This window comes from Marmota monax, unplaced genomic scaffold, assembly GCF_021218885.2.
Source record: "Marmota monax isolate L192 unplaced genomic scaffold, Marmota_monax_Labrador192_F-V1.1 WCK01_AAM20220418_F8-fsc00086, whole genome shotgun sequence".
NCBI lineage: Eukaryota > Metazoa > Chordata > Mammalia > Rodentia > Sciuridae > Marmota > Marmota monax.
The window spans coordinates 1858518-1885810 of NW_026693086.1; the positions used below are offsets into that span (position 1 = coordinate 1858518).

General features: G+C 47.7%; 1 protein-coding gene across 3 annotated transcripts in view; it reads left to right on the plus strand.

Moving 5' to 3' along the window:
* Nucleotides 1-15207, plus strand: part of Prkcb (protein kinase C beta) — a 303273-nt gene extending 288066 nt beyond the window's left edge. For 2 of the 3 annotated variants that reach the window (XM_046454414.2, XM_058582629.1), the window contains one exon: nucleotides 8232-9554. In XM_046454414.2, coding sequence (XP_046310370.1) covers nucleotides 8232-8390 — 159 coding nt within the window. In that variant the 3' untranslated portion in view covers nucleotides 8391-9554. Of the gene's footprint in view, nucleotides 1-8231; nucleotides 9555-14534 lie in introns of those variants that run through there. The other variant, XM_046454415.2, reaches the window with a different exon arrangement.
* Nucleotides 15208-27293: the final 12086 nt, after the last annotated feature.

A 27293-nucleotide genomic window follows, 5' to 3' on the forward strand; every position in this document is an offset into this window, starting at 1 on the left:
GATTCTAAAGTGTTAAACAATAAAGAAATGTCAAGGAGAGGGCACCGTTGCCCTGTTCTCAGGGGCAGAATAGCTATTATAGTTTAATACCCAACTTCAGAACAAAATGAGTTTTTATATTTTCTAAATTAAAAAAAAAAAGTCCAACCATCGTGTTCTTGTAAGCTTGTTGTAACTTTGAAACACACATCTTCATTTTAAGCTTGGTGGAAAGAACTTAACAATGATGATAACCGACCTTAATCTGTAGCATGGACCCAACAGAAACACAATCATAACAGGATGGTGAAGCCGTCAGCAATGAAGACCTCAATTTAGATTCAGGAGTGTTCTTCCAACCCTGGGCCCTACAAGGGAGGTCCATCTGTCTAGTGGGGAATTGAGCTTGGCAACTTAGGTCACTTGCTTTAATGGGGTATAGCTGGGAACGGGGGAGCCAGGGTTGGTACCCAGGCCACCTTCTCCAGTAAGTCCACACCACGTGACCAGTTATGCATCCATAGCCAGTGAAATGTGGTGGAGAGTCCAGAGGCTTTAAAATGGAACCCACCAGTCTCTGAGTCTTGGTCCTCCTACTTGCCCCACGAGACCTAGAACAGATTAACTTTTCAAGTTCTCTATTAAGGGGATATAATCTGTTTTTTTCTCTGCCTGTCCCACAGATTTGTGGGAATCAAATCTTTAAAAACATAGGCAAATAGAAGAGATTAGGACTTTTCCAGAGTGTATGTATTTGAAGGAAGCAAGGTGGGTTTGGGACCGATAGTGAAGAGCAGATAAGGGAAAGAATTCTGTTGATATGGAAAAAAAATGTTGATGGTGTATTTCATCTAGTTTGTTTTAAAAAGCAGGTTAAAAAATAAAGTAATGCATGTGGCCCTGGGTTTGATCCCCAGCACTGAGAGAGAGAGAGAGAGAGAAGGAAAACCAAGAATGATTCCCCATCTCCTTAAAGAATAAAAAGCCTCCACCCATCTTTTCAGTCATCCACGACACAGACAAAGTGTTAACCTAATAGAGATTTGGGTGGTGGAATTGCAAAGGGTTTTATTTTTTTCTTGGTACTTTTTAACAGCTTATTTGTTTCTGCAATAAATGGAGAAGTCTAATAGAAGTGACTGAATCCGTTGTCACATCTGGGGTCCAGTGAGATACTTAAACCCCTGAAACAGGTTTCCACATTGTACTTTGTAGAGCTGTCTGGGAATGAAAAAGGATAATGCTGGTAAAGTACTCTGCACAGCACTGGCTCACAGCAAGCACTTAGCATACATCACCCTTCATCCCTTGGATAACACCGAGTGCTGGTACTCGGTCTTGGAAATGCAGTTAAGGAGAAAAAGAGATGTGAGTTTGCTTTTCAGGGAGCTTCAGGCCTGGATGGGAACATAGAACCCAGATGGATAAGCAAAGAAGTGAACATGCAATCCTAGATTGAGATAGGTCAGATATTTTATTTCTATGAAAGAAGTGGATAGGAAGCCTAATCGAGACTCACAGGAGAGGGGAATGGGGGATGGACCTCGTTTGGAGGGGACCCAGAACAGCTTCTTGTAAGGAGGTGGCATTTAAACTCAGATCTGGAAGAAAACAAAACATTGTGTGTTATTTTAAAATGAAAACTAACAGAAAAAAAAAAAAGCAAAACAAACTCGCTATCAAACACGAAAGCCCTCTCTCTCACCGACTTCCTCCTGAATAGATGGAGAGAGAAACTATCCACGATTGCAGAAGCCTTCATTATTTGCAGGAAAAGGAGCCTTTCATCTTTCTTTCTTTCTGTTTTTTCTGCCAAAGGCCAGAGAATGCTGAATATCCTCTGACTCTTTGCTTGAGAGAAAATCCAAAGTCCACAAATGACTTTTAAAAATGATCAAATGGGTGGCAGGTCGGCGCTTAGCTGGCTGAATCTCACCGGGTGGATCCCTCCTGTGTCTCTTGGTGGAGACTGGGCAGGCCGCTCCCCTGGGCCATGAGCCTCCTGTTCTCAAACTCATGCCAAGGAGGGAAAGCAGAAAATGGATCTTTCCCCTCTTCTCACACCTCCCGCTCTCTACTTTCACCCCCTGTTTTCCCCCCTCGGCTCTTTCCTAGGGGAACAGTGTCTTCAGATCCCACTCAGCTCCGATGTCACTTCTCCACGAGGTGCTCCTGGCCTTTCTTGGGATCCTTGCCTCTGTGCTCAGGGGCAGCACCTACCACACAGTATCCCTCCCGTGGCCTGGGTGTGCGTAAGTCTCCTCTGCTAGACCATATGTTCTATGAGGACAAGGACAGGGACTCTCTCTCTGCCAGTGTCTAGCAAGCTGTTAGAGGGTGCACAAGACCCGAATATGAGCCTCCTTCCACGGTCGCACAGGACAGCCACTTAGGGGACCTTGTCTGAGAGTTTTTGGTGAAGCTAAAAACGTGCCGAACAACCTCAGGCTGGCCTTCACTTTGCCTTGATTTTCTTGTTCTCTTCATTTCTGTCTTTTCCTTTCTTCCATGCTAATTCTCTTTCATGTCAAATAGTTTATGTAGGTGATTTTCTTCTTCTCAAATCCTAATAATACGTGATACTTATTATTTTCAAAACTACGATCAAGAACAAAAGATGAAGGGGAAAATCAACACCGTCTGTAACTCTCGGAATCGCCGGCGTGGGCACGTATAATAGGCAGACAGATAGAATGTGTACCTTGGTGTGTCCAGTTTATAGAATGGGGACATACTATGTACTCTTTGTGATTATATATTACACTATGTCGTTTAATATTCTTCTACATCTCCTTTTTTTAATGTATCAAAGTGTTTTGCATGGTAATACATCAAATAGATGGATCATTATTTATTTAACTGTTTTCCCCATTGGATGATGGTGGATTCCAAATTAGTTTTTTTTTTTTTTCCTCTAATGATCCTTTGATGAACATCCTGGATCTTGAGGGGGCGTGCCCAGGAGTCTGGAGGAGGCGCCACCCTTCTGGAGACAGACAGATGTGTGGGGGGTGGCTGGGTGAGGGGGAAAGAGGAGAGGCTTGGAGGTGAGAGGTGCCTGAGTGTCCTAGGGACTGGAGGGTGTCAGGGGCTGGTGGAGAGCGCTCAAGCCCTGCTGACCGGTGTCGGGTCCTAAAGGGCTCTGTAAACTTTTTTACGGAATGTGGGCTTTTGGGCAAGGGGGAGTCATTACAGCTGAGAGTGGCAAAATGACCCTCAGTGGTTCCCCCTGATCCCTGGTTTTTTCCCCATGGTTTAAAGTTAACTGTTGTCAACAGTGACGCAAAAATACCAAATGGGAAATTACAGAAACAATTCATAAATGTCAGGCCATTTTTAATGCAGTATTTTGTTATCCTTGTTGTATTTTACAGTGGGTGATCATTGTTGATTTCATACGGGGACCAATTTATAAATAGGTCATAGATATGCATGTAGGGGACAAAACAGTATCCCCAGGGTTCATGCTCTCCGGGGATTTCAGACGTCCACTGCGGGGGGGGGGGGGGGGGGGTCTTTGAATTGTCCCCTGGAATAAGAGGGGTGCTACCACGTCCTGGTTGGCATTTTTGGAAGATCCCTGCTGGTGAGCAAACTTCCACTGGTTTATTTCTGTGGGGCTGGTTCTGGAGCCAGGGCCTCTGGCGGAGGGAGCCCATGGTCCACCATGGCTAGGCCCTCGGCCCCTCGGTGGAGAGCCGGTCTCAGAGCTGTTATTAACACAGAAAAACAGAACTTAGAAGGAAGAGAAGGAAAATGAAGGAGCCACCATGTCACAAGTCACTTCCCCGGGGTTCACTTCTGAGTCCGGCGCTCCGTGCCCTCTCTGTTCCTGGAAGAGGTTCTTGGGATTGAACACCCAAGTGCTTTCTGGCCCCCGTCCCTGTCCCAGAGACCCCACTGGTGGACCCAGATGACCAGGGGGTTGAATGTCCTTTCAGTAGCTACCTGAGGCTGGAGTGGCCACCCAAGACAGTGGAGGGGCAGGGGTGGCCCACCTGGTGACTGGAATCAGACCCCAGTCCCCGAGCTGCCCATTCTCCCAGGACAAGGCCGGCCTCTGAGCCCATCTGGGCCTCGCCTCCCAGGGGCTGACCTCCCCATTCAGGGAGCGGCTGAAGCTAATGGGCGCCGACAGCTCCATTTGAAAAACACAGAAACACTAACAGGGAGGCTGGGATCTGGGGCCGTAAGCTGCTTATTAGCAGGGAAATCACGCTCGGCTGCATTTGTGCCCCTTTGGTTAACCCCACGCTGGCGGCTCCTCTGTGCTATCTCATTTAATGATTTCATTGTTCTCCCAGGCAGGGGGAGGGGAGGGCGGGCTGGGGGAGGTGGCTGGGAAGCCACCAGAAGCTGTTCCAGCGTCTCCCGTCACAGCCTCTGGGGAGGCCCAGACACATCAGCAGCCTTCTGGTGTCGATGGGAAATGGATGGTTTTTAAGGGGGAAAAATGGCCCCTGAAGACTGGGATTCAGCTAATAGGCTTCCTACGCTGGCTGGTTTGGGTCCCCACACGAGGCCGCCCCATCCAGCAGTCCTGACACCTCCGTATCTTCTCTCCACTTCATCCACTCTTCTCCTGCTGCTGCTTGTGCACAATCCTCTCCACCTTTTCCTCTCCTGGGGATGTGACAACTGTCTCCTACCCGCTGTGCGGTCCCCGCTGTGCCAGGCTGGCTCCCTGCTCCTGTTGACACTGGGGCGTCCCTGGGCATCCCTGCAGGAGTCTCAGACTTACCATAAACGAAGCCAAGTGTCTGAAATACCCTGTCCCCCCCCCCACAAATCCGCTGTGCTCCCTACTGGCCCTCACTCACCAGCTAGCTCAGGCCAGAAGTCTTGGGGACACCAGCCACTCCTTTCTGCCTGCTGCTGCTCCGCCCCACCTCTGATCTCTCAGCAGATCCTGTCAACTCTAACTTCAAAATGTATCCCAAGTTCAAAAGCGTCTTCCCACCTCCCGGCAACCCCCTTTCCTCCACACCTGCCCTCCCTCTCGGCTGATCAGGCGGGCAGCCGGCTCTCTGGACAGGCTGTTTCCATCCTGGCTTCCCGAGGGTCCATTTGGCACAGAGCACAGTGATCCTGCTTTGAACACTGTCAGATGCTGTCACTCAAGGCTCGGAACATTCCAGCAACTTCTTGTCCAACCGAGATGGAAATCTGCTGTCCTCCCTTGAACGGCCGGTGAGGCCCGTGCCTGGCTCTTGGGCCTTCTGCAGACTCTCCTGTCCCTCTCTCTCCCCGTCAGTTGCTCTGCTCTGGCCACCCTGGCTTCACTGCTGTTAAATGACAATGACAATTGAGCGCCCTGTATCAAGGGCTCTGCACCTGTGGCTCCGTCGGCCCACAGCTTCCAAATGACGCCTTTGACATTAAGGAGAGATTCTTTAGTTGGTGTTAAAATATGGTCTTTCTCATTCGTTGTCGGTCTTGAGACTCATTCTTTTTTTCTTATCACATATAAATTTTTATGTAGTCAGACTTATCAACTTCTTTTGTTCGTTACCTCTTGTTTTATCCTTTTGAAATATCTTTTCCCTCTCTCAGAATATAAAAACGTTTATTTAGGCTTTTCTTCCCTCTGCCTGCCAAAACTTCCTTGGGTCCACGTTTTGGCCTCTTCCGGAATTTTCTATTTCACACCCTTTTCATTTCCAGAGTAAAATCAATAAGAAATATATATTTGTAAGAGGGAGTCTATATATTCTGCTCTATTAAAATGGCAACGAAAAGGGGGGAAACGATTTCGCTTGGAATGACAAGTATTTTATTTGAGTGTAACGAAAGTCTTTTAAAAATTCAAGGCTGTATCCTCTGTATTTAAAACTTAAGACACCATGAAAATACCCTGTCCCAGGAAGCATAGGCTGCCTGTGGGGACTTGTAGTGGAAAACTAGAACCAACTAATACTGACAACTGTGGTGTGTTGAGGACCTACTGAGTGCCAGACACTGGGCCTACTTCTAGTAATAATAATAATAATAATAATAATAATAATATGTAATAATATTCAACATATTCAACAATAATGTGCATTATCTCATTTTATCCTTGTCATAACCCCAAATGATAGGGATTGTCCCTGTTTTTCAAAAGAAGACCCTGAAACTTCAGGAAACTTGGCCAGCATTGTACAGCTAGCGGGCAGCAAGATGGCAGGATTTGAATCCATGTCTGTGCTCCACAGACTTCTACCTACATGTAAACCGAGGCTCCGTGAGACCTAAATCCCTTGCACATACCTGCAATTCCTCTGCTTCCCTTTTAGAAGGTCTTTAAGAGGCGCTTGCATTCCTTGATTTGCTCAGCATACTGTCACCAGGGGCTGGAACCCAGCCGCAGGCTCCCGGGTCTCCTCGGCGTCCTCACAATTGCCCACGCACTGGCCCATCTTCAACGACTTTCCCACTTGACCTCCTGGAGTCGCTTCCTTGATGCTGCTGCCTCTCTCTGTCCCTGGATTCTCTCCGCCCTCCGCTGCCTGCTACTGCTCTCTCCTTGATTCTCCTGCCGCTGAGCAGCTTCGGGAGCAATTTTATCCTAAGAAGATGGGAATGAAATATCAACCTCACAGGGTTTCCATGAATTAAGAAGAGAATAGGTGCAAAAACCCTCAGCAAATACCCGCGGTACGGAAAGTCCTCAGTGGCTTTTATTACTATTATTCTCTTTTCTCACCTTCCACATTCTGCTGTTTGAATTTCTTTCTTTCTTTCCTTTTTAAAGCTCTCTCTGCTCAGCTTCAGAACTGTGCTGGGAACTCTCTCTGGTTTCTCCCCCCCCACCCCACCCCGGGCTCCCTGGGCTCTCGATGTCATGTCCAATATGGAAATAATCACCCTCCTGAATTCCCCACATTCTGTCTGAGCAGTCGATGCGACCAGATCCTCTTCTTGTTCCCTGCGGAGACCGCAGCATCCTGCCCACCCTTGACTTCCTCCCACCTCGGTTCCCCTCTGCTGTTCCGTCAGTCGACAGTCTGCCACCTGTACTTATAAAAATGGAACCGGGGCCCTGGGCTCTGATGTCAGCTGAGTCCAGCTCCCCCTGGAGCTTTGCTGTTCATTCGCAGGCTGACCTTGAACAAATGACACGACCTGCCTGGCCTCAGTTTCCTCATCTACAAAATGGGGGTGATACTGATACCACTCTATAGGATCCTCGGGAGGATTAAATAAGATAATGCAAACAGACAGCTTTGCACCGTGTCTGGCCACAGCAAATGCACAGCAGAGACCAGCCATAATTCTTGTACCTACTACTGCTATTCTATGATTAGGTTGTGATCTCCTAGAGATAGTTGGAACCACTTAGAGCTTTTGCACAAATGGGGTTTTGTTGATGAAGGACAAAGAACCCCAGATGTAGGGATCTGTCTCTTCTTAGCAGGTGGGAATTTATGTGTGATGCGTACACACACACACACACACACACACGTTGTAACTCTGCCTCCAGATCAAGGACATTTCTGATTGAAGGAGCAGCAAGAGGAATGAGAAATCACAGTACTTTTCCCTCTAGACCCTGCTTGCCTCCTAGGACCTTGTTTATATTTCCTTCCAAACCACTTTTTTTTTTTTTAATTTGGAGGAAGCCCAGCTAAATCTATCTCCGAGCACCTTGTAATTAAGAGTCAAGGACTGGCCCAGCTATCCCGGGCCTGGTAGTTACCCAGGTATCGTAGGCTCCCAGATCTTCTTCCCCAGGCTGGAGTTTATAAATAAATGGTATTCTGTTGAGCTGGAAATAAACATCTTTGTTTCTGACCAATGAACCACGGGGCAGCTTTAAGGGCTCTTCTACTGTAAATCTTGAGATCTCCCAGGTGACGTATGAACGGGTCGTTACTTTGCCTCTGGCTCCACCTGAATCCCATCTTCTCCCCGAGATGAGCTTGGCTGACTTTGGGGGTGGGGTGGGGACATACCATGTGCCAGTAGCCCCACCATCTCATGCCTTTGCCATCCATCTCCTGACCACCCAGAAGGAAACCAGGGTGGAACTCATGAGCTACAGCAGGTCAAGGTCGGGAGCCCAAGGTCACGTACAAAGGTCATGAGAAGTTTGCATTTTTTGTTGCTCTCATTTCTGATCATTGAAAACAACCTCTCTGAGTTTCTGGAAGGGAAGGGATTGGAGGAAGCCACATCCGATTCTGTTCTATTTTTTTTGCTTTTTTTTTTTTTTTTTTTGCTGCTTTTGCTTTGTTTTTCCACCCACCGGTTCTTTTCTTCCCCTCTCATAGTGTGGGCGAAATGCTGAGAACTTCGACCGGTTTTTCACCCGCCATCCACCCGTCCTTACACCTCCCGACCAGGAAGTCATCAGGAATATTGACCAGTCAGAATTCGAAGGATTTTCCTTTGTTAACTCTGAATTTTTAAAACCTGAAGTCAAGAGCTAAGTAGATGTGTAGATCTCCGTCCTTCATTTCTGTCATTCAAGCTCAACGGCTATTATGGTGACATTTTTCCTTTTTTTTTTTTTTTCATTGCTGAGATACATCCACGTTTTGTTTTCTGATGAGACCAGAGTGACCATGTTTCGGAACCCAAATGTCCTCAGGTAGTTTGGAGCATCTCGTGAGGACGAGATGGGATTATGCAGGTGGCAGGCAGAAATGGCCGCTGCATAATTGAGACAGAATTCAAGTCCTCTTCCAATGTATGTCCCCCAGCATGACAGCTGTGTCCATCCAGGGGGCGAGAGGAAATGCCTGCTTCCTCTGCCTCGGTTTTCTGCACTGCCATTTCTCACGCCAACCATCCGATCTAGATTTCTTCCTACAAAATGGGTAGGTGAGTCAGATGCGAGCAGTATTCTTCCATTTCCAGGTTTGGGGCTTGGCTTGTATCCAAATATATGGTTGCTTTGCCCTAGAGGGAATCCCTCCATCCATGCGGCCTGTTCTGGAAGCGGCAGAGCTTTGAAAAGAACATGCTAAAAATAAAATTTCATTTTTTTTTTAAACTCAAAGTTAAGAAGATTATCTGAGTCCTAAAATTTCAAGAATGTGCTTTTTTAGACCATTTCAATCTAAAAGCACTTCCAGGGGTCAAAAGGCAACCAGCTTTGGGTTCTACCTCCACGCTGTAATTCCTGGTACTGTGTGTCCCCGATCACCCTTGTCCCCAAACTACTCCAAGAGGGCATTTGGCACTGTTCCCTGAAACAACATGGTCACTCTAGCAAACTCCTAACGGGGCCACCGTGGATTGACATTACATTTCAAACTTTATTTGCTTTTGGGGGTTTTATTTCTGTTGTTATTCAAATACAAAAAAAAAAAAAAAAAGAAAAAAGTTACTCATGTTGTTCCACATTGCTTTAAAATGTGTGTCCAAATGTTCGGAACCACAATGACCTGCTTTGATTTAACCAGAAGATGGCTGTGAAGCCCAGCAGATTCAGGCTTGTGGGGAGGGGATCTAATCTAGGTCCTTCACTGGCTTTGGAAAGCTGAGTGCTTCTGAGAAAGACACCATCTCTTCAAACAAAGGGGGAAAAACAAACAAACAGTTGTATTCTTCCCTTTGATGTTGTTTTGCAAGATGTTTGTGGAAATGTTCATTTGTGTCTGGATTTGTGTTATGTGCCATTTTTCTTCTAGCGTCAAGATACAATTTTAAAAAAAGAAAGAAAGAAAAGAAAATACTATTTCAAGGAAAACTACTCTCTTTGAAAAAAAAAATGCGGACCCAAACTACAAAGTAGGGCCCGAGGAAGGAATTTCAAGAGAAAGGAACTAAATCCAGAGCTTAGACTCAGCCCCCAGTATTGAGCCAGGCAGAGACACTGGTACAGAGCCTGGGGACACTGTCGAAGCCCGAAGTCCACATTTCCACCCAAATCAAGTGTAGAGGCCAGCAGTGAACATGGCTGGGGCTCTTGATTTTATTTTTGAAATCCCCAGTCCTCCCAGCCTGGACTAAATATCCTTCATAGCAAGCAACTCTGGGAGATCCCAGAAGCCCAGGGAGACCCTCTTGGGAGGGAGACATTTCTATCTGAATGGGTGGGGACAGCTCGTCTGTCTGTCCCTACTTCTTCCTGCCGTTCTCAGGCCGCCCTGAAAAGAATTCTTACCCCAGTCGAAGAAAGTTCCAGAAACTCCAGGGCTTCTGAGAGACTGTCAAAGGAACTTAAAAAAACTTGACAGATGTCCTTGAAGCAAGACTTCTCCCCTTTAAGGAGACCATGCGTTTGGGATTCTGCCGAGGCAAAGTCCCTTGTGGACCATTCTTTGTGGCCCTCTTAGTTTACCTTGCTTCAGTCTTGGGGACCAAGCCTGCTGTCACCATTGTAGAACAGTCTGGACCTAAGGTGGAGCAAACTTGAAGTCCCAGCTGACTAGGAGGTTGGAGAAAGAGGGAAATCAGGGCCAACCCTCCCCCTGCCCCTTACTTTATTCTTGGGGAAAGTGGAGAGAGGGAGTAACCTGCCCAAGGTCACTCAGCTGGGACCCAAACCCAGGTGTCCTGACCATCAGCACAGGACTCTTTCTGCTCTGTAGCACCCTGACAAGGACCTGTGACCCCTGCCCACCCATAGGCAAGTTATTTGAGGTCTGTCATCTGGCAGGGACACCAGGCCTCTCCTTGGATATGTTCTCAGGATAAAACACATAGAGAAACATTGGGTTATTGACAAATGATCGAAGATAACCTTAGAAAACAGTGTAGGATGGATAGGTAGATAGATAGTTAGATAGATAGAATATAAGTGTATATTTATATACTGCACTCTACATTTTCCAAAATCTTGCCATTATTTTTCGAGTTTCCTAGTTGGCAGAAATAGATACTCAAGCCAAAGCCTCCGTTCCTCTAGCATGACCTGGCTAAGGGTTGGTTTGAGAAGCCTTCTCTGGAAATGAGGGATCATTAGTCAGAATTCCTCCTGTTTCCGTTTCCAGCAACACTTCCTGGTACACAGGAATCCAGAAACAGAACTTGCATCATCTGTAATCTCTGGGGGAAAAAAACCTTTGCAAATTTTTATCCAGGAGGAAAAACTTTTATTTTTGCCTTCATCCATTGATCCTGCCCTCCGTTCACTCAGATAAGCATTTACTGAGCACCCAGTGTGTGCCCGGCTGGGTGCCAGGAGCACAGTAGGTCATAATCAAGATGCAATCTGACCCCTGCCTCCTTTTCCTCTCGCATACCATCTGCGGGGAGGGCAGCCATTCAACAAGGAATTGGAATCAAGGTGTGCTCTAGAGATACCGAGTCTCTGGATCAGTCAGGAACAGCTTCTTAACAAAGAAAGATATCATCCAACATCTTCACCGGCTTCTCTTCCTCTTTAGAGACCACAGTTTGAGGCTGGGTTTCTGGAACAATCAGATAGTGCAGTGGGGGGGGGGGAGGGAGGATGGTCCATGGGAGCGACTCCCTTCTAGAAGACCAAAGGCCCAGTTTGCATGCTGGAACAGATCACAGAATCACCGAGAAGCTGAGCAGAGACAGACACCCACCCATGTGGCCTGTTTCCATGGAGGAGGGCAGGGCTGGTCTGTATGGCAGGGTTCTGAGTTTGGAGTGTCACCTCTCAGGTAGCATTTTTCAGACTTCTGCAGGTACCACCTATTCCCACCCTCTCCTTAAAGCACACGGTCTCCACATGGCCACACCTGGTTCTTCCGGCCTACCTGAGACAGGCTGAGATGTTCCAAAAGAACTTAAACTAGGGGAGGATTTAAAAAGAAACTGAATTAGAAAATTCAAAGTCACCTCAACACTGTCCTTGTTAGCTAGCTATGGCCAATCGTCCACCAGCGTCCAAGAACCCCCCGTTTGGATTTCTTCTGTGGACTTTCCTCTGACCTTCTTCTGCTCTTCTAATAGGATAGGGCCACAGTCACAAGGACCTTCTTGGAGGATTTATTGGAAGCCCGGGGCATTAGTAACCTCCTCTAGATGAGGTCTACTGTTCGCACATGGCTTCAGATGCTTTTTGACCCCAAAGAAATTGTCCCAACAGAGAGGACCACCCTCTCCCAACTTCTAGGGTACAATTCTCAAGTACTTTTCAGAAGGATCTACTCACAGGACAGAGGCCTTAAAGGCTAATGCTATTTGGACTCATGAGGCTGCCTGCTGCATGGGTCTTCACCAGAAGAGCGATTGAGAAAGGACTTCCAAAGTCAGGGATGGTGGGAAAACAACTTCTGCTCCAAGCTCCCGGGCAGGGAAGGCCAGGTAGGGTGACGGTGCCCGGGGAGACCTCAAGGGAGGCAGCTGTCCATCTCCTGACTCGGGATATGCCCGCCTTCTGTCCCACACCCAGCCCTGGAACTCCCAGACCTTGAAGGGCCCGCACACAGTTCAGTTCCTGCTGGGGTTCGACCTAGTGTCCACGGGGGAGATCCTGAGGGCCCGTGGGAATGGATTCAGAGTGAGATCCCTGGCTCAGGGTGGTTATAAATGGGCAAAAGCAAAGAAGCGCACCCTCAGTCAAGCCTTCATTCATGGATTTATTCCCTCCACAAATAATTAGGAAGGGCCTCCTCCATGTCAGGGACTTTTCTTGGTACTGAAAATACAATAGCAAAGAAGCAGACCAGGGCCGCGCCCTCCTAGAGAGAAATCACAAATAAACAAGACCGGAAGCAGTCAGTGCAATGCAGACAATTAAAAGGATGCAGAGGGATGCACAGATAATAAAGGAAAAGGAGGCATTTGAGTTTTCCCCTGGACACAGGAAGTGACACACAGAGTGCCTAGGCTTGGACACCCTCCCTACCAATAGCACAACACATGCTGACAGCAGACCAGGCAAGAGGAGGTGGAGCAGATGGGACATGCAGGAGGCATCCCACCATCCAGAAAATGGCTTCACCTGTATCTGTAGCCGGGTCCTCTTTGGCCACACCCACCAGAATATATTTCTTTTCTTTCTTTCTTTTTGTTGTTGTTGTAAAACTGCTTGAATCGAGTTCTGTCCACATTACAAGCTCTGGGATGGGCAATCACTCAAGTATCTTTCTTTCTCTCTCTCTTTTGTTGTGGTGCTGGGGATTGAACACAGAGCCTTGTGTGTGCAAAGCACAACTGACCCACAGAGCTAGATCCCCAGCTCCCAAATATATTTCTGATACTAGTTTTGTCTCCCTCCCTTGCACACCCCCACTCAGACACCCCAAGGGGGAGTGGGGAACTGCACAGAGACATTTCGCCTCTATCAGGGGCGCATCCTAAAAGAAGCAGCTCTCGTAAAAGGCGTTTTGCAGAAGGAAACAAGCCCAGCAATAGTACATCCTTATCCTTCGGTGCCCACGAGGAGCTAAACCTGAAGCCTGGATTTCAGTTCAGCCCCAGGAGACTGGCCAAACTCGAATCAGCCAGTCCTTTCTGACCCTGCCCTCTGTAGTCTGACATAACTCTGGTTTCAGCCAGGCAACCTCCCTGGGGTCACTGAATCCAATGCATTATCTTTGATTGTTCTGTAATGACACAGCCATCAGGCTGTCTCTGCAGCCACAGGGACTGTGTTGGGGCCCTACTTAGCAGTGATATGGTCAAGTAAGAATCAGCCACCCACTGTGCAATCCTGGGCCAGTCACTTTACCTAGAACGGCCTCCATTTTCTCATGTCACACAATGGGGTGAGGACCCTAGCTCCACCTGCCCTCCAGGTGGGTGGGGTGAGGATGGGAAGAGGTCATAGACTGACAAGGACCCCCCAAAAGTTAAGATATCATGCAGAAGAGCTCACACTCTGATTGATGGTCCCTGATCAAACTTGCCCCAGACTTTAGATTGTAAACTGGGGTCCATGTGCCCCCCCACAACACACACACAGTTAAAACCAGAGAGAGAAAGAAAGCCCAGACTAGCCAGGGGAATGGAGTTGTTCCATATTTTAAGCTGCTCTCACAGGCCTTTGAAGCTTTGGGGTTTGTTGCTTAGGATGCTAGAAACATTTTTAGAGAGAACCTCTGGCTCATGAAGACCCAGATTCTGCTCTGCAGGGCTTTGGAGGTGGGCTTTAGAGCAGCCCCTGAGAAGCCTGGATTGTACCAGCGAGTGTGGAGTGGACCGTGCTCAGCTGCTTTTGCTGAGCAGAGACCTGATTTCCCCCAAGGGACCATTCTAACTCTGTGCTGTGAATGGCTTCTTTTCCAAAGAAGGAGGCCTCCCAGACACAGGGGGTGCTGTTGAGCGGGTTTCTGTGCAGGACACTCTATCTAATAGCTAATTCTCTGCTATTCTCTCAAAGAACCCCGCCCCCCCAGACACACACACACACACACACACACACACACACACACTGCCCCCAACACACACCCGCAACTCTTTATGACAATCTTTAAAGAAACTCAGTGATTTATTTCCTTTCTCAAAAAAAAAAAAAAATCCACCAAGGTTTCTATACCAACATGCAATGTGAAATGTGCCCATAAGGGACCTGCTAAAACCTGCCCGTCCAGGGCTCTTCCTGCCTCTGCTCTTGAGATGCCATCGGCCTGGCAGTCGCCGGCTGTCTTGGTCACTTTCCTCCCTCTTCTGCTTGTGTTAATGTGTGTGTGCTTTCCGTTTGGCAGAGAGACAAGCGAGATACCTCCAACTTCGACAAAGAGTTCACCAGGCAGCCTGTGGAACTGACTCCCACTGATAAACTCTTCATCATGAACTTGGACCAAAATGAATTTGCTGGCTTCTCTTACACTAACCCCGAGTTTGTCATTAACGTGTAGGTGAATGCACACTCCACTGCTCAGCCTGGGGTGCCGGACTTCAGGCCGCTGTGTATGTACCACTTCTAGTCTTCCAGGATTCATGGTGCCCTGTGCTGGCGTCCAGCATGAGGAGAGCTTGTCTAGAGGGCTTTTCTTTGTATGTGTAGCTTGCTAGTTTGTTTTCTACCATTTGAAAATGTTTAGTTTAGGAATAAGCGCATTATCCAGTGATAGAGGTACAATTTTCCAAACTTCCAGAAACTTCATCGAATCAACAAGACGATGTCAAAACTACTGTGTCTGACACCAAAATGCTTCCGTATTTGTAATTTTTAAAGTCAGAAGCTGATGTTCCTGGTTTAAAAAAAAAAGTTTTTACAGTTATTCTCTAATATCTTCTTTGAATGCTCAGCATGACCGGTATTTTTAAAAGTTGTAAGCTTTGCAGTTACTGTGAACTATTGTCTCTTGGAGGAAAACATTTTTTTGTTTTGTTTTGTTTAAAAATTGATATGATTAAACTGAATTAATATATGCACACTCTCTCGTTTGTGTGTCTGTCTTTAGGTCGACCGGCTGGTATTGCCAGCGGATTGAACTTTCATTTCACTCGGGCAAAATTTTATTTCATTAAAATCGTCATTAACATTTTGGAAATGGGATGTTTTAAATGAATTTCCAGACCTTCAGATTCCCTTGGCAGGAGGGCGGGGGTACATTGGTGTGTCACAGGCTTGATGACCTCAGTATTTCCCTGTGCCCATAATAATCCAGGTACCTACACAGTTGCCTAGTCCATGTGGTTCGTGTTTATCATTAAGTACAAAATACGTAACAAAAATTTCATCCCACCCATGACAGAGGTCAGGAAGGAGGCTGGCCTCTGTACAGAGGGCACTTTCTGTGGTCTGTGAGGGTGTTACCGTTTGGAAAAGGCACACACATATCTCTTACTGTGCTACCCTAATTCAGCTTAGCATCTGCAAACGGACAAACAAAGACAACCGAAAAAGAGGGCCCGTTTGTCAACAGCTGCACTTCTCCACGGAGGCCCAGGAGAACTTGAGGAAATAAGGCAAGTTGCTTCTCAATGTTTTGGGCATGATAAGGAGTCCCCGCGGGGTGAGAGCGGAGTGTCACGGAGCTGCATCACTGTGTCAGCTTGCTGCTGTCTTCTCTGAATGAAATCCTGCTTCTAGTTTTCTTTCTGAAACATGTAGTGATCCAGTCGTCTGCGTCACTGCTGAGGCTGGTGGGTAAACTGAGAGCAGACCTGTCACGCTCAGGCCATTAGGACACTCTCTCTCTACGGGGTTTGCTCATCTCCTTTCTTGGAGGAGTCCCAGTAAAATGGAGCAATTAGGCAGATAGAGTGAATCCATTGATCCTACCTAGTGAGCTCATCTCGGCAGAATTTTAGAAACTCTGCCAGTTAAAATTGGCTGGAGCCAACCTCAACTTAAAGGAGAAACTGTGCGTTCTGCATACCATATTTAGAAAACAAGAATCCATGGGTTTTCTTGTAGAGGTTTCTAGACGGGTTCCATTTAAGATGGCATTAGAGAAGAGGTTACTATTGCGTGCCAGCTTCTCCCACTTTTCCATCTGCTAGATATAAACCCATCTTTTATTTAATAAATATTGAGTGCCTACTCGGAACCCCGTGGAGTCCTGGGTGCTGGGGCGATGGAGACCAACAAGATAGTCCGGAACTGTCCACTCATGGGGACAAAATGGCTGCAGAAGATCCAGCCTCTCATCTTCTTAGGATCAAGTCCCATAAGAAAGAGTGGGAGCTTCTCTAAAAGTCTTCTTCTGTGAAACAATCTGTTTTTACTCTGGCTCAGCCTGTTCACAGGTGCATTCCTGAACCAAACAGGGTCTGGGGAGAGAGAGAAGGCAGGTTGATTGACTGAACCGAAGTTGTACTAGTTATCCATTGCTGTGTAACAAGCCACCCCCCAGACTCTAAAGCCACAAATATTGATTACCTCTCAATATGTGTGGGTCAGGAATCTGGGTGTGACTTAGATGGTTTATAGCCTCTTACGAGGTTGGCCAAGTTGCACATAAAGTCAACTGGGATGATCTGGAATTCACTCCCAAGCTTCCTGACATAATTATTGGCAACTTCAGTTCCCCACCACATAAGCCTTTCCATAGGGCTGCCCCTGGACACAGGACCTGGCTTCCCCTAGAGCAAATGATTCCAATGAGGTGACCATCGTGGAAATCGCAGACCTTTTATAACCCAATCTCAGAAGTGGCATCCCATCTTGTTGCTATTTTCTATTCTTTAGAATCGAGTCAGTTATTTTCAGCCTGGGGTCCAGGGGATTATCCAAGGTGAAATCACTGGAAGGTCAAGATCCTTGGGGACCATCTGAGAGGCCATTTCCACACACATCACGAGCAGCACCTCCTCCACAGCTAGGGTCAGAGTGATGCTCAAAACGCAAGAACGGAATTCCACAGCGCTCTGCACACCAATAGGAATGGGTTCTTGGAACAAAAGGGATATAGGTTCAGGAAGCACATTCAGATTCTCTGTGGACAGGAATTTTAGTCTACCCCAAAGGTTCTTTGCAGCTGGTGATGTATGAGAAGCCATTAAAGGAGTGGCTCCCGGCTTTGCCTTTGACCATGAAGGTCAGTATCATTTCACAGCCACGTTCACTGCCTGAGTTCCACCCTCTGAGGAATTATAGGCTTTTGCTTTCTGGGCCTGAAAATCCACCCACGAGATGAGTTGGGAGAAACGTTCACATGATAAAAATCTACATCAGCTGCCTAATGCCGAGTAACACACCACCTCAAAGCCAGTGGATTTTTCAAAAATACCATTTATTTGGCTCACAAGAGTGGCTTTTCTGGTCTAGGCACCAGCTTATCTCTGATGGACTTGTCCGTGTATCTTCAAGCAGCGGGAAGCTCAGCTGGTGACAATGTCAGGAGGACCTCATTCACTTATGGGTGTTTGATGGCCTGATCAGTAGGATGGCTGTTTTTGTTCTGAGTGCTCTTGGGTGGTCCAAGAGGCTAAGGGGGGCTTCTTCACAGAGTGGATTTAATGACTCCAAAAGGCAGGACTAGGAGAGAAGCCCAGTGCTCAAGGGCTCACCAAGCCTTGGCTCCTTTCCCATATGGTAAATCAGCAGGTGGAGAAACAGACTCCTAGAATTCACTTCTAAGCCACTCACATGCTAGGACTTAGTTCCTTGTGGGCTATTTGATTGAGGTTGCAGTTCCTCACAGGTTTTAGCAGGTGGATATCCTCAGTTCTTTGCCATGTGAGCTTTTCCAAAATTGTAGTGTGTTCATCTGTTTGCTGTTGCTATCACAAAATACCCAAGACTGGGTCATTTATGAAGAATAGAGGTTTAGTTAGCTCACAGTTATGGAGGCTGGGAAGCCCAAAAGCATGGCAACAGTATTTGCTGGGTATCTGGGGAGAGTCTTCTTTCTGCTTTAGACTACGGGCGGCAGGCAGTGCCAAACCACCCGGCATAGGCCCATGGAGGAGAGGATGGCAAGTTTGTGATCAGTTTTCTATCCATCACACAGTCATTCCCCGGAATTATTAATGAATTTGGGAGCATCAAAGAAATAAGACCGATGGGAAAGGAATTGCTTCCCCATGGTGCCTTCCATCCCTGCAGAGACACGACACCAGATTTTAGGCCTGTCAGTGGGATGACCAGAGTCAGCCTCAGAGCAGATGATAGAGACTCTTCAAACCAACGACGACAAACTTAAACCCTCTGATCTAATTCCTGTCATGTTTTCTTTCTTTTTTTAAAACCTCGAATGCAAGCTGAGATGCCGGTGTAATCAGGAAGGAATACAAATCAAGAAAGAGATGGAACCGAATCTGAGACATCCAACCAAGTACCACCCTGTCAATACCCGACTCCCCAAACCCGAAAGCCAGACGTCTCGGATCCTGTATTTTTGCTTGTTGGGAGAATACTGTGGCCCACAGGAATTCTCTGGCTCACCGCTTCCTGAAAGCAAGCAGAGTGAATCTGGTTCCCAAAGGGTTGAGCTCAAGGCCTGTCCAAAGAGTGAACCACCACACCCTGTCCATTGTGGACGGTCGTCTCCTGCAGTCTGGTCTCTCTGACACACGGCTCGCTCAAATTAGGCCACATGTCAGGGTGAGATGAAAGTGACATTTAGAGAAGAGATACAAGGATGTTCTGTTCTGTTTTTGCCCAGGGACTTCCTCTTATGAGGTCCAAGAGACAAATTCATGCATAACGGACAGTGCCGAGCCGGTGGGAATTTATGACTATTTGAAGATACGGCTCCTTATTCAATATGAGATCTTAACCCTATTGTGGGCTGGCTTTTATAGGGAAATCCTAGATACATGTGTCTTCTCCTCTATGGCTGTTAACAAGTGACACCAACACTTAGCAGCTTAAAGCAATACACATCTGTTATCTTAGTTTCAGCGTGTTGGGAGGCTGAGCAGGGCTTAGCTTAGAACCTTCTGCTAAAGGTTCCACTTGGGAAGAATTCACTTCTAAACCACTCACATGCTAGGACTTAGTTCCTTGTGGGCTATTTGATTGAGGTTGCAGTTCCTCACCAGTTTTAGCAGTTGGATACCCTCAGATCTTTTCATGTGAGCTTTTCCAAAATTGTAGTGTGTCCATCTGTTTGCTGTTGCTAGAACAAAATACCTGAGACTGGGTCATTTATGAAGAATAGAGGTTTAGGTAGCTCACAGTTACGGAGACTGGGAAGCCCAAAAGCATGGCAGTAGTATTTGCTGACCCACAGGAATTCTCTGGCTGGGTATCTGGGGAAAGTCTTTGCTGGGTATCTGGGGAGGGTCTTCTTGCTGCTTCATTACATGGTGGAGACAGAGCAAGCATGCTAGCATGGATCACTCTTCCTCTTCTTATAAAAACATTAATGCCATCCTGAGGAACCAACCCTCATCCTATTCTAATTACCTCCCCAAATCTTCCCCCTAATACCATTAACATAGGAATCAGGGGATTAAATTTCCAACATATGAAATTTGGGGGAGCAGATTCAAACCAAAGCAGGCAGCTTACTTCAACAAAGTGCATGAGGCAAAAGTCCTTGTAAGGAGAATACCAGTCAGACGGACGTTCCATTCTGCTGTAACTGGATCACAGAAGGGACAGTATATCATTTTCTCTGTGTACTATTCATTACTAACAAATGACACACTCCACGGGAGGGAATTACCCAAGGGCATAGATAAGCAAGGCGGAGATCCCTGGGAGCCGCATCAGAAGCTGTCTGGCTCATAATATACCCTGGGATAGAGGACAGGGGTGTCTTAGGGATGGGCACTAGGTCCAATGTGTGTGCTCCATCTTCTTTTTTTGGAGGGGTGCCTACTTCGTTTATAGCTCATGTGAAGGACCATGCTGAGGGCCCTCAGGAAAGTCATGGGCCCTGCAAGCAATGGAGGAGTGAGGTCAGCGGAGGGTCTGCAGTGGGGCTGGTGGGCTCCATCCTGCTGAGCCGGATCCACCCTCCTACGTAGAGGGGAAGTGGAACCGGGGAGGGGAGACCATGGTCCCGCTTGGTCGGGGAGTTTCTGAGTTGGTGTCGATGGGCACCATCCATCCAGATGAAAAAGGATCCGAGGGACCCCCTGGTGAACAGAACAGAAACCAGTGTTTCCCTAAACCCAGGAGATGTAAGATCCGTTATTTTGGAATCAGAGGAATTCCCTTGAATCCCCCCAAACACGAGCAGCCTCAGCTTGACCAGCTAAGAAGCAGAAAGCCAAAGGGAGACTGTTTCTGTCAACCTTTTTCTCTGCTGTGACTAAAGGATCTGACCAGCACAAGTGTAGGGGAGGAAACGTTTATTTCAGGGCTCACGGTTTCAGGGGTCTTAGTTCAGAGAAGGCCAGTTCCATTCCCCGGGGCTCAAGGTGAGGCTGGACATCATGGTGGGAGAGTGTAGCAGAGGGAAGGAGCTTGCAACATGGTGATCATGAAGCAGAGAGAGAGAGACTCCAGCTCCAGATACAGAATGTGCACCCCATGGCCACGCCCCCAACGAGCCACTCCCTCCACCTCCAGATACAGAATGTGTACCCCATGGCCACGCCCCCAACGAGCCACTCCCTCCACCTCCAGATACAGAATGTGCACCCCATGGCCACGCCCCCAACGAGCCACTCCCTCCACCTCCAGATACAGAATATGCACCCCATGGCCACGCCCCCAACGAGCCACTCCCTCCACCTCCAGATACAGAATGTGTACCCCATGGCCACGCCCCCAACGAGCCACTCCCTCCACCTCCAGATACAGAATGTGCACCCCATGGCCACGCCCCCAATGAGCCACTCCCTCCAGCCACAGCCCACCTGCCTCTAGTCACCACTCAGTCAATCCCATCAGGGATTGATTCACTGATTGGGTTAAGAGTCTCACAATCCAATCATCCCCCCCACCACTACCCGAACCTTCTTGCATTGTCTCATATGTGAGTTTTGGGGGGACACCTCATCTCCAAATCATAACAGGGACTTTAAATGAAGAACCCCTTGAGGTTATGTGACCTCAAGATCATCCTTAGGAAATTCTGGTGGTTGTAAGTAGACAGAGCCCAACAAAAGGACTTACAGAAGAGAGGAGCAAAGAGGAAATATTTGAAAATTACGGTAAAGGGGAGGAAATTCTGAAGAGCCCAACAAGGAGGAAAAACTTCTGGATCTTGCCCTCTATCTTCTCACAACTCCAACCTGGGCTTGAGGGGGATGTCCTTCTTGTTCCTTGTTCTGTTACTACAAGGGATGAAACTCTTCAGGGGACCCATGACCCCAGAAAAAACCACTAGACATGGAAACTATATGTCATTCTTCATTCAACCAGTCTCTTGAGGGCCAGAGACTGTTCTAGGTAGGCAACAAAGCATGGGCCCTCTTCCCATGCCGTTGATGTACTAAGGGTAGTGAATGATATGATTGCCGATAGCAATCCATGGTATGAAGAAAACGAAACAGGGTGGTGATAGGACCCTGGCAGGGTGGGAATGGCCAGGCTGTTCGCTGTGTAACTCCAATGGTCAAGGAGGGACCTTCTTGACAAGATGGTAGTTTGAGCTCAATAATTAGAAGCCAGAGAAGAGCATTTCAGATTGAGGCTACAGCAAGGACCGGATGTGATGCTTAACCTGTTGGGGAGGAGAAAGTGGGCCTGGGGGCTGAAGAACAGCAAGCCCTGGCAAATTAGGGGGAGATGAGGCCAAAGAGGAGGGTCGAGGCCTGATCATGAAGACAACGTGCAACCTCAGTGAGAAGCTGGACTTTTAAGTTCAATGAGAATCCCTTGGAGACAGTATTAGTTGCTTGTTGTTGCTATAACAAATTACCACAAACCTCATGACTCAAGACGATACAAACTCATTATCTTACAATTCTGGAAAAGTCAGAAGTCCAAAACTCAGCTCCACCAGACTGAAATCAAAGTATAGGCTGATCTGGTTTCTTCCGGAAATTCTGGAGAGGCATGTCGACCGTCCAGAGGAGGCCTGCATTCCTTGGCTCAGAGACACCCTTCACCTTCAGTGCATCACCACACCCTCTGCTTGTGTTGTTACAACTCCTTTCTGTGATGCTCCCTTGTCCTTTGAGATGATCGTATGCCCACGCAGACAACCCAGGATAATCCCCCCAGCCCAGATCCTGAACATGCCTGCAAAATCCCTTTTGCAAGTAAGGTGACAGAGTCACAGGTTTCAGGAAGTGGGATGGGGACATCTCAGTAGGGCCTTCCTTGATCCTGCCTCCCCAGAGTCTTTAAGCAGAGAATTTGCCAGGTCCCATCTACTTTAGAGGGCACAGTTGGTAGGGGTAAGAGCAAGAGTGGGCAGAGCGATATAGGTCATTGTCCTCGTGCAGAGAGAAGCAGATGTGGCTTACCTTGACCCTTGTCATCCTCGTGGAGACCAGAGGAAGAAAACTACAGAGAAGGCAGGGGACGATCAGACTCCTCCTGCCCAACCGGTTCCACTGACGCTAGTCAAGTGCTCTATCAAGCACATTCACTTCAGCCTCTCTGGGGCCATCGGGATCTGTGTGACCTGGCTAAAGAGAAGAGGTCAAAATAGGCAGAGAGGAAAGCAGCCCGAGATCAGGACTTCAGCAGAGGGGAGGAAGTCCTGGCGTGTGGGTAGGCGATGGCTACCTGTAGATGCTGCACCACAAAATACCTGCAGGGATTAACTTATCAGAGACTGACTTAGCTCGTGTCTTTGGAAGTTCAGGTTCACCATCGAGCACCTCTGTTACTTGGGACCCCTGGTTGGGATGTTAACAGCCACGTCAGGGGGGACATGGAAGGATGAAACTGCCCACAGCATGAGCCAACAAGCAAAGAGAAGAATAGAAAAGGGTTGGGGTCCTGTAGCCTCCTGAAAGGACACACCCCCAAAGACCTAAAGACCTCCCATCAGACCCCACCTCCCAAGGTTCCAAAACGCCTCAGTAGCGCCACCCTGGGGGCCAAAATGTCACACCTGGACTTTTCAGGGATACTCACCCAAACCACAGCTGATATCACATCTTCACCCTGGAATTTAAAAGCTTCTTTGGAAAAGGCATCTTTGCAGCTGTAATTAAGCTGAAGATCTTTTTTTTTTTTTAAATATTTATTTATTTATTTATTTTAGTTTTCGGCGGACACAACATCTTTGTTTGTATGTGGTGCTGAGGATCGAACCCGGGCCGCATGCATGCCAGGCGAGTGCGCTACCGCTTGAGCCACATCCCCAGCCCCAAGCTGAAGATCTTGAGAGGAAGAGATGGCCCCGGGTATCAGGAAGGGCTTTTAAATGCAATGACAAGGGTCCTTATCAGGAAGAGGTCAGGGGACATAGGAAAGATGCTCAGAGGAGGTGTGACCACAAGATGAAGCACGAGAGAGAGGCGGCCACCAGCCAAGGAATGTGGCAACCGCCCGAGAGGCAGGAAGGAGTGTCCCCAAGAGCCTGCAGAGATAGCAAAACTCTCTGCATGCACCTTGATTGTAGCCTTCTGCCCCCCAGAACCGTGAGAGAGACATGTCTTCTGTTTAGAGCTATCCAGTTTGTGAGGGTTTGTTACAACACCCTGGGAAGCTAACACGACTGGCTAGCATCAGATCGTTTGCCTAGGGTGTAATCCAGCTGCTGATTGACCATGCCCCAGAAGACAGGGGTGCCACGAGGAAAATGCACTTGGAGACAGAACCTCACCCCCAGTTGGAAACCAGATGAGAAGAAACCCACAGGACCACTCTGCCAGCCAGGGGACCCAGGTGCCTCTAAACCCCACCAGCCAGAATGAAGAGCAAGGACCCCATCTCTGTGGGTGCAACCCTCCCAGGAGGGCCCCCAAAGACAGCCGTTTTTGCTTCGTACAGTTCAGGCCTGGGGACAGCTGGCCTCCCCCTCGCGATACACCCACCTGAGTTTGGCTCCGACGCCTGTCTGATGCTGCAGAGTGGAGGAAAGCTACAGAGAATGGACAAGACTCACGGACCATCTGTTTCTCTTCTGTGTTTTGTGAATTTATTTTCAAATGTGAAGCATTTGATAGCAGTCGGCAGGCATCATCTCAAAACCTCACCATTTGGGTAAAGACGTTCTCTTAAAAAAAAAAAAAGAATCCTCGGGAATCGCTCATAGATTAGCGATTCTCTGGGGTTTGGAATGATGGGGGGGAGTCGTATTTTTGAAACAACATCTTCAAATATTATCATATAATTTTATAACCGGAAAAGGAAAATAAGATGTCTTGTTGCTATAATACAGACTTTGGGGAGGGAAGCTTGACAAGATTTTGCTAGAAGAGCCATGTCGGCAATGAAGGCACTTCTTCAGAGAGAATGAAGATCCTAGGGGTGGGGGCTTGCTGGGATCTCCTGGCCCCGATGAGATGCTCTGTGCGTCTCAGGAAGGGACTCAGGATACACACAGGCGTGTATATGTGTGTATGGATGTGTCTATATATATATATATATATATATATATATGCACGCAGATGATGCATAACATCTTCAGTATAATGATGTGTCACCTTGATGTGATTCTCAGCCTGATTGCAAAGTGAAGATACTTTAGAGTTCAGAGGTGCATGCTGTGCTTGACAAGGATACTCAGAAGGTACCAACTTCCGGGCTCCACTGTGTGCACAGACTCTCACTCCAAGTTCAATGGCTCCCAGCGGGAGTAAAACTGTCCCTGTACATCAGAGGTCGTCTGGGGATGCCGAGGGCCATGGAGGAGTTAGGCAGCTAACTCCCTAAATATGGTCTTAAGCATCCACCACCTGAGTCTACTCGGCCTCCATGATCATGAGTGCCCCCACCCCCTGCCCCTGGCCGAGCTCCCGTTTCATTCATACACCTGCACAGAATTTTACCTAGAAGGGAATCAGTTTTACCCAGGTAGGAATTTTACCCAGGATTCAGTGGAGCAGTGATAACCTGGACTCTGGAGCCCACCTCTGCCCCATACCATCTGCATCATCTTGGGAGGGAACCTGAATGTTGCATATCTTTACATCCTTAAGATAGGACTATTTTGGGATGGTTGTGGAGCCGGATTGAGACTGTGCCGGGAATGTAGTGTGCTTTGGGTACCTGTCTGTCCTTATTTTCATTGACAATCCAGGCCACTTAAGGCAAATCCGTGAAGCATTTCAGAAGTGAAAAAAAAAAAATTGGAGTACTGTGACCCAAGAGTTCTTGGCCTGAAGAGCACTTGTCTTGTTTTGAAGTGCACTATCTGCTCCAAGTGACCGTCTGCAAAGGAGGGAGCCCAGAGACACCATCTTTTCCCAATCCACATGAGAAGCAGGGAAGCCAGATTTTTATGTGAAATGTCCTAATTTTAAAATATAGGGCATTAATTCTTATTAAAAAAAAAAACCTTTAGGCTGTGCAAATATAATAGTCCATTGGGCATATCTACGAGCTTGAAACTTCCAGCAAGGAAAATCATTTCAGTCCTTTTAAGAAAATTCTAAGGATATGCGGTACGGGAGAAGCATTCCATTTGCATTCACTGGACATTATCATTTATACCAGATTAATTTGGCACTTAAGTGTGTCAAGCCCCATTCTTAGGGATTTGCCGTAACAATCCTTACAACAACCTGTAAGGTAGGTACATTTTGCATTTGGGGAAAACTGAAGCCCAGAGAGGCTAAGTAACTTGCTGGAGATAAAACAGCAGGTGGTGGAGTCAGACTTTGAATGCAAGTTTCATTTAACAAATATAGAGTCAATCCATTGTCAACACGTGCACACATATGTTGGCAAGGCCAGAATTGTCCGCAAAATGTGTATTAGAAAGGCAGTGCGTTGCTGAGTGATCCTGGGGTAAGCAGGCTCTTACAGAACCCAGGGAACCACAGCTCATCCAAGCCCTGTCACACTTAGTCACTCGTGTCCACCAGAAGTCAGTGTCTGGCCACTGAATGTGTATGTAGTCGAGGTGGCACCATAGGAAAATCACACAGTGGGTAACCACAGCCCCGTGCCATCCACGGTGCTCAACACTCCTTTTGAAGTTGATTAAGTCTTAAGTTTATTAATGTATTTAATCTCTCTGAGGCAGGCACCATTTCCATCATCCCCGTTTTATGTGGAAACTGAGTGACAGAAGAGCGGAGCCCTTAATCCAAGTCCACTGGGGCCCGAGCAGGGCCCACGCAGGCTGGTTCCTGGGTGCATGCCCTTCTCCACGCCGTGTTCATAAACCAACTGAGAACACCCAGTACCCGAGGCCGTGTCCACCGCCAAACACCCTGAGCAAGAGAAGACACAACAAGGGGGGAAATTTTAATTACGTTAGAGACAAAGCTGAACGTTGGGAGGGAGACTCTGTGTTATGATGATGGCGATTGCTAGCTTTGATGGAGCGGTCACCAGTGTGACGTTCACGTTAGACCCCCATAAACTCCAGGAGGTGGATGTCATTATGAAACCAATTTTACAGAGGAGAAGACGGGTCTTAGAGGTGCCAGGTAACTTGACGAAGGTCACACAGTGGGTGAGGGGCCACACCGAAGCTTGAATGCAGGCCTGTCTGACCCTCGAGCTTGTGTGCTTATGTCTTTCATTGAGACGTTTTGCAGCTTGCTTGTTCCTGTTTGGCTTCTGCTAAGGGGAGTGGAATAAAAGAGATCAGAGACTAACTGCTACTCAGCCTGTTACGGATGGGATCTGGAACGTTCCTCCAAAAGCTCCTATTTTGAAAGTGTGATTCCCAATGCAGCAAGGTTCACAGGTTGGGGTTCTAGGCACCAATGAGGATTCTGACCTCATCACTGGATTAATCCATTTTGCTGGATTAATCCATGGATAGCTCAATGGACTCCCGGATGGTGACTGTAGGCAAGCTCCTCAGGCAGGACATGGCCGGAGGTAACTGGGGGCATGGATGTGGACTAGATCTGTCCATGGTCCCTTCCTCTCTCCTTCTGCTTCCCTGTTCCCACGAGCTGAGTGACATTCCTCTGGCACCCCCTTCCGCCATGATGTTCTGCCTACTCAGGCCCAAAGTGATAGGGTCAGAAAATTGGGGGCTGAGACCTCTGAAACCATGAGGCCAAAATAGACTTTTTCCCCCTCTAAG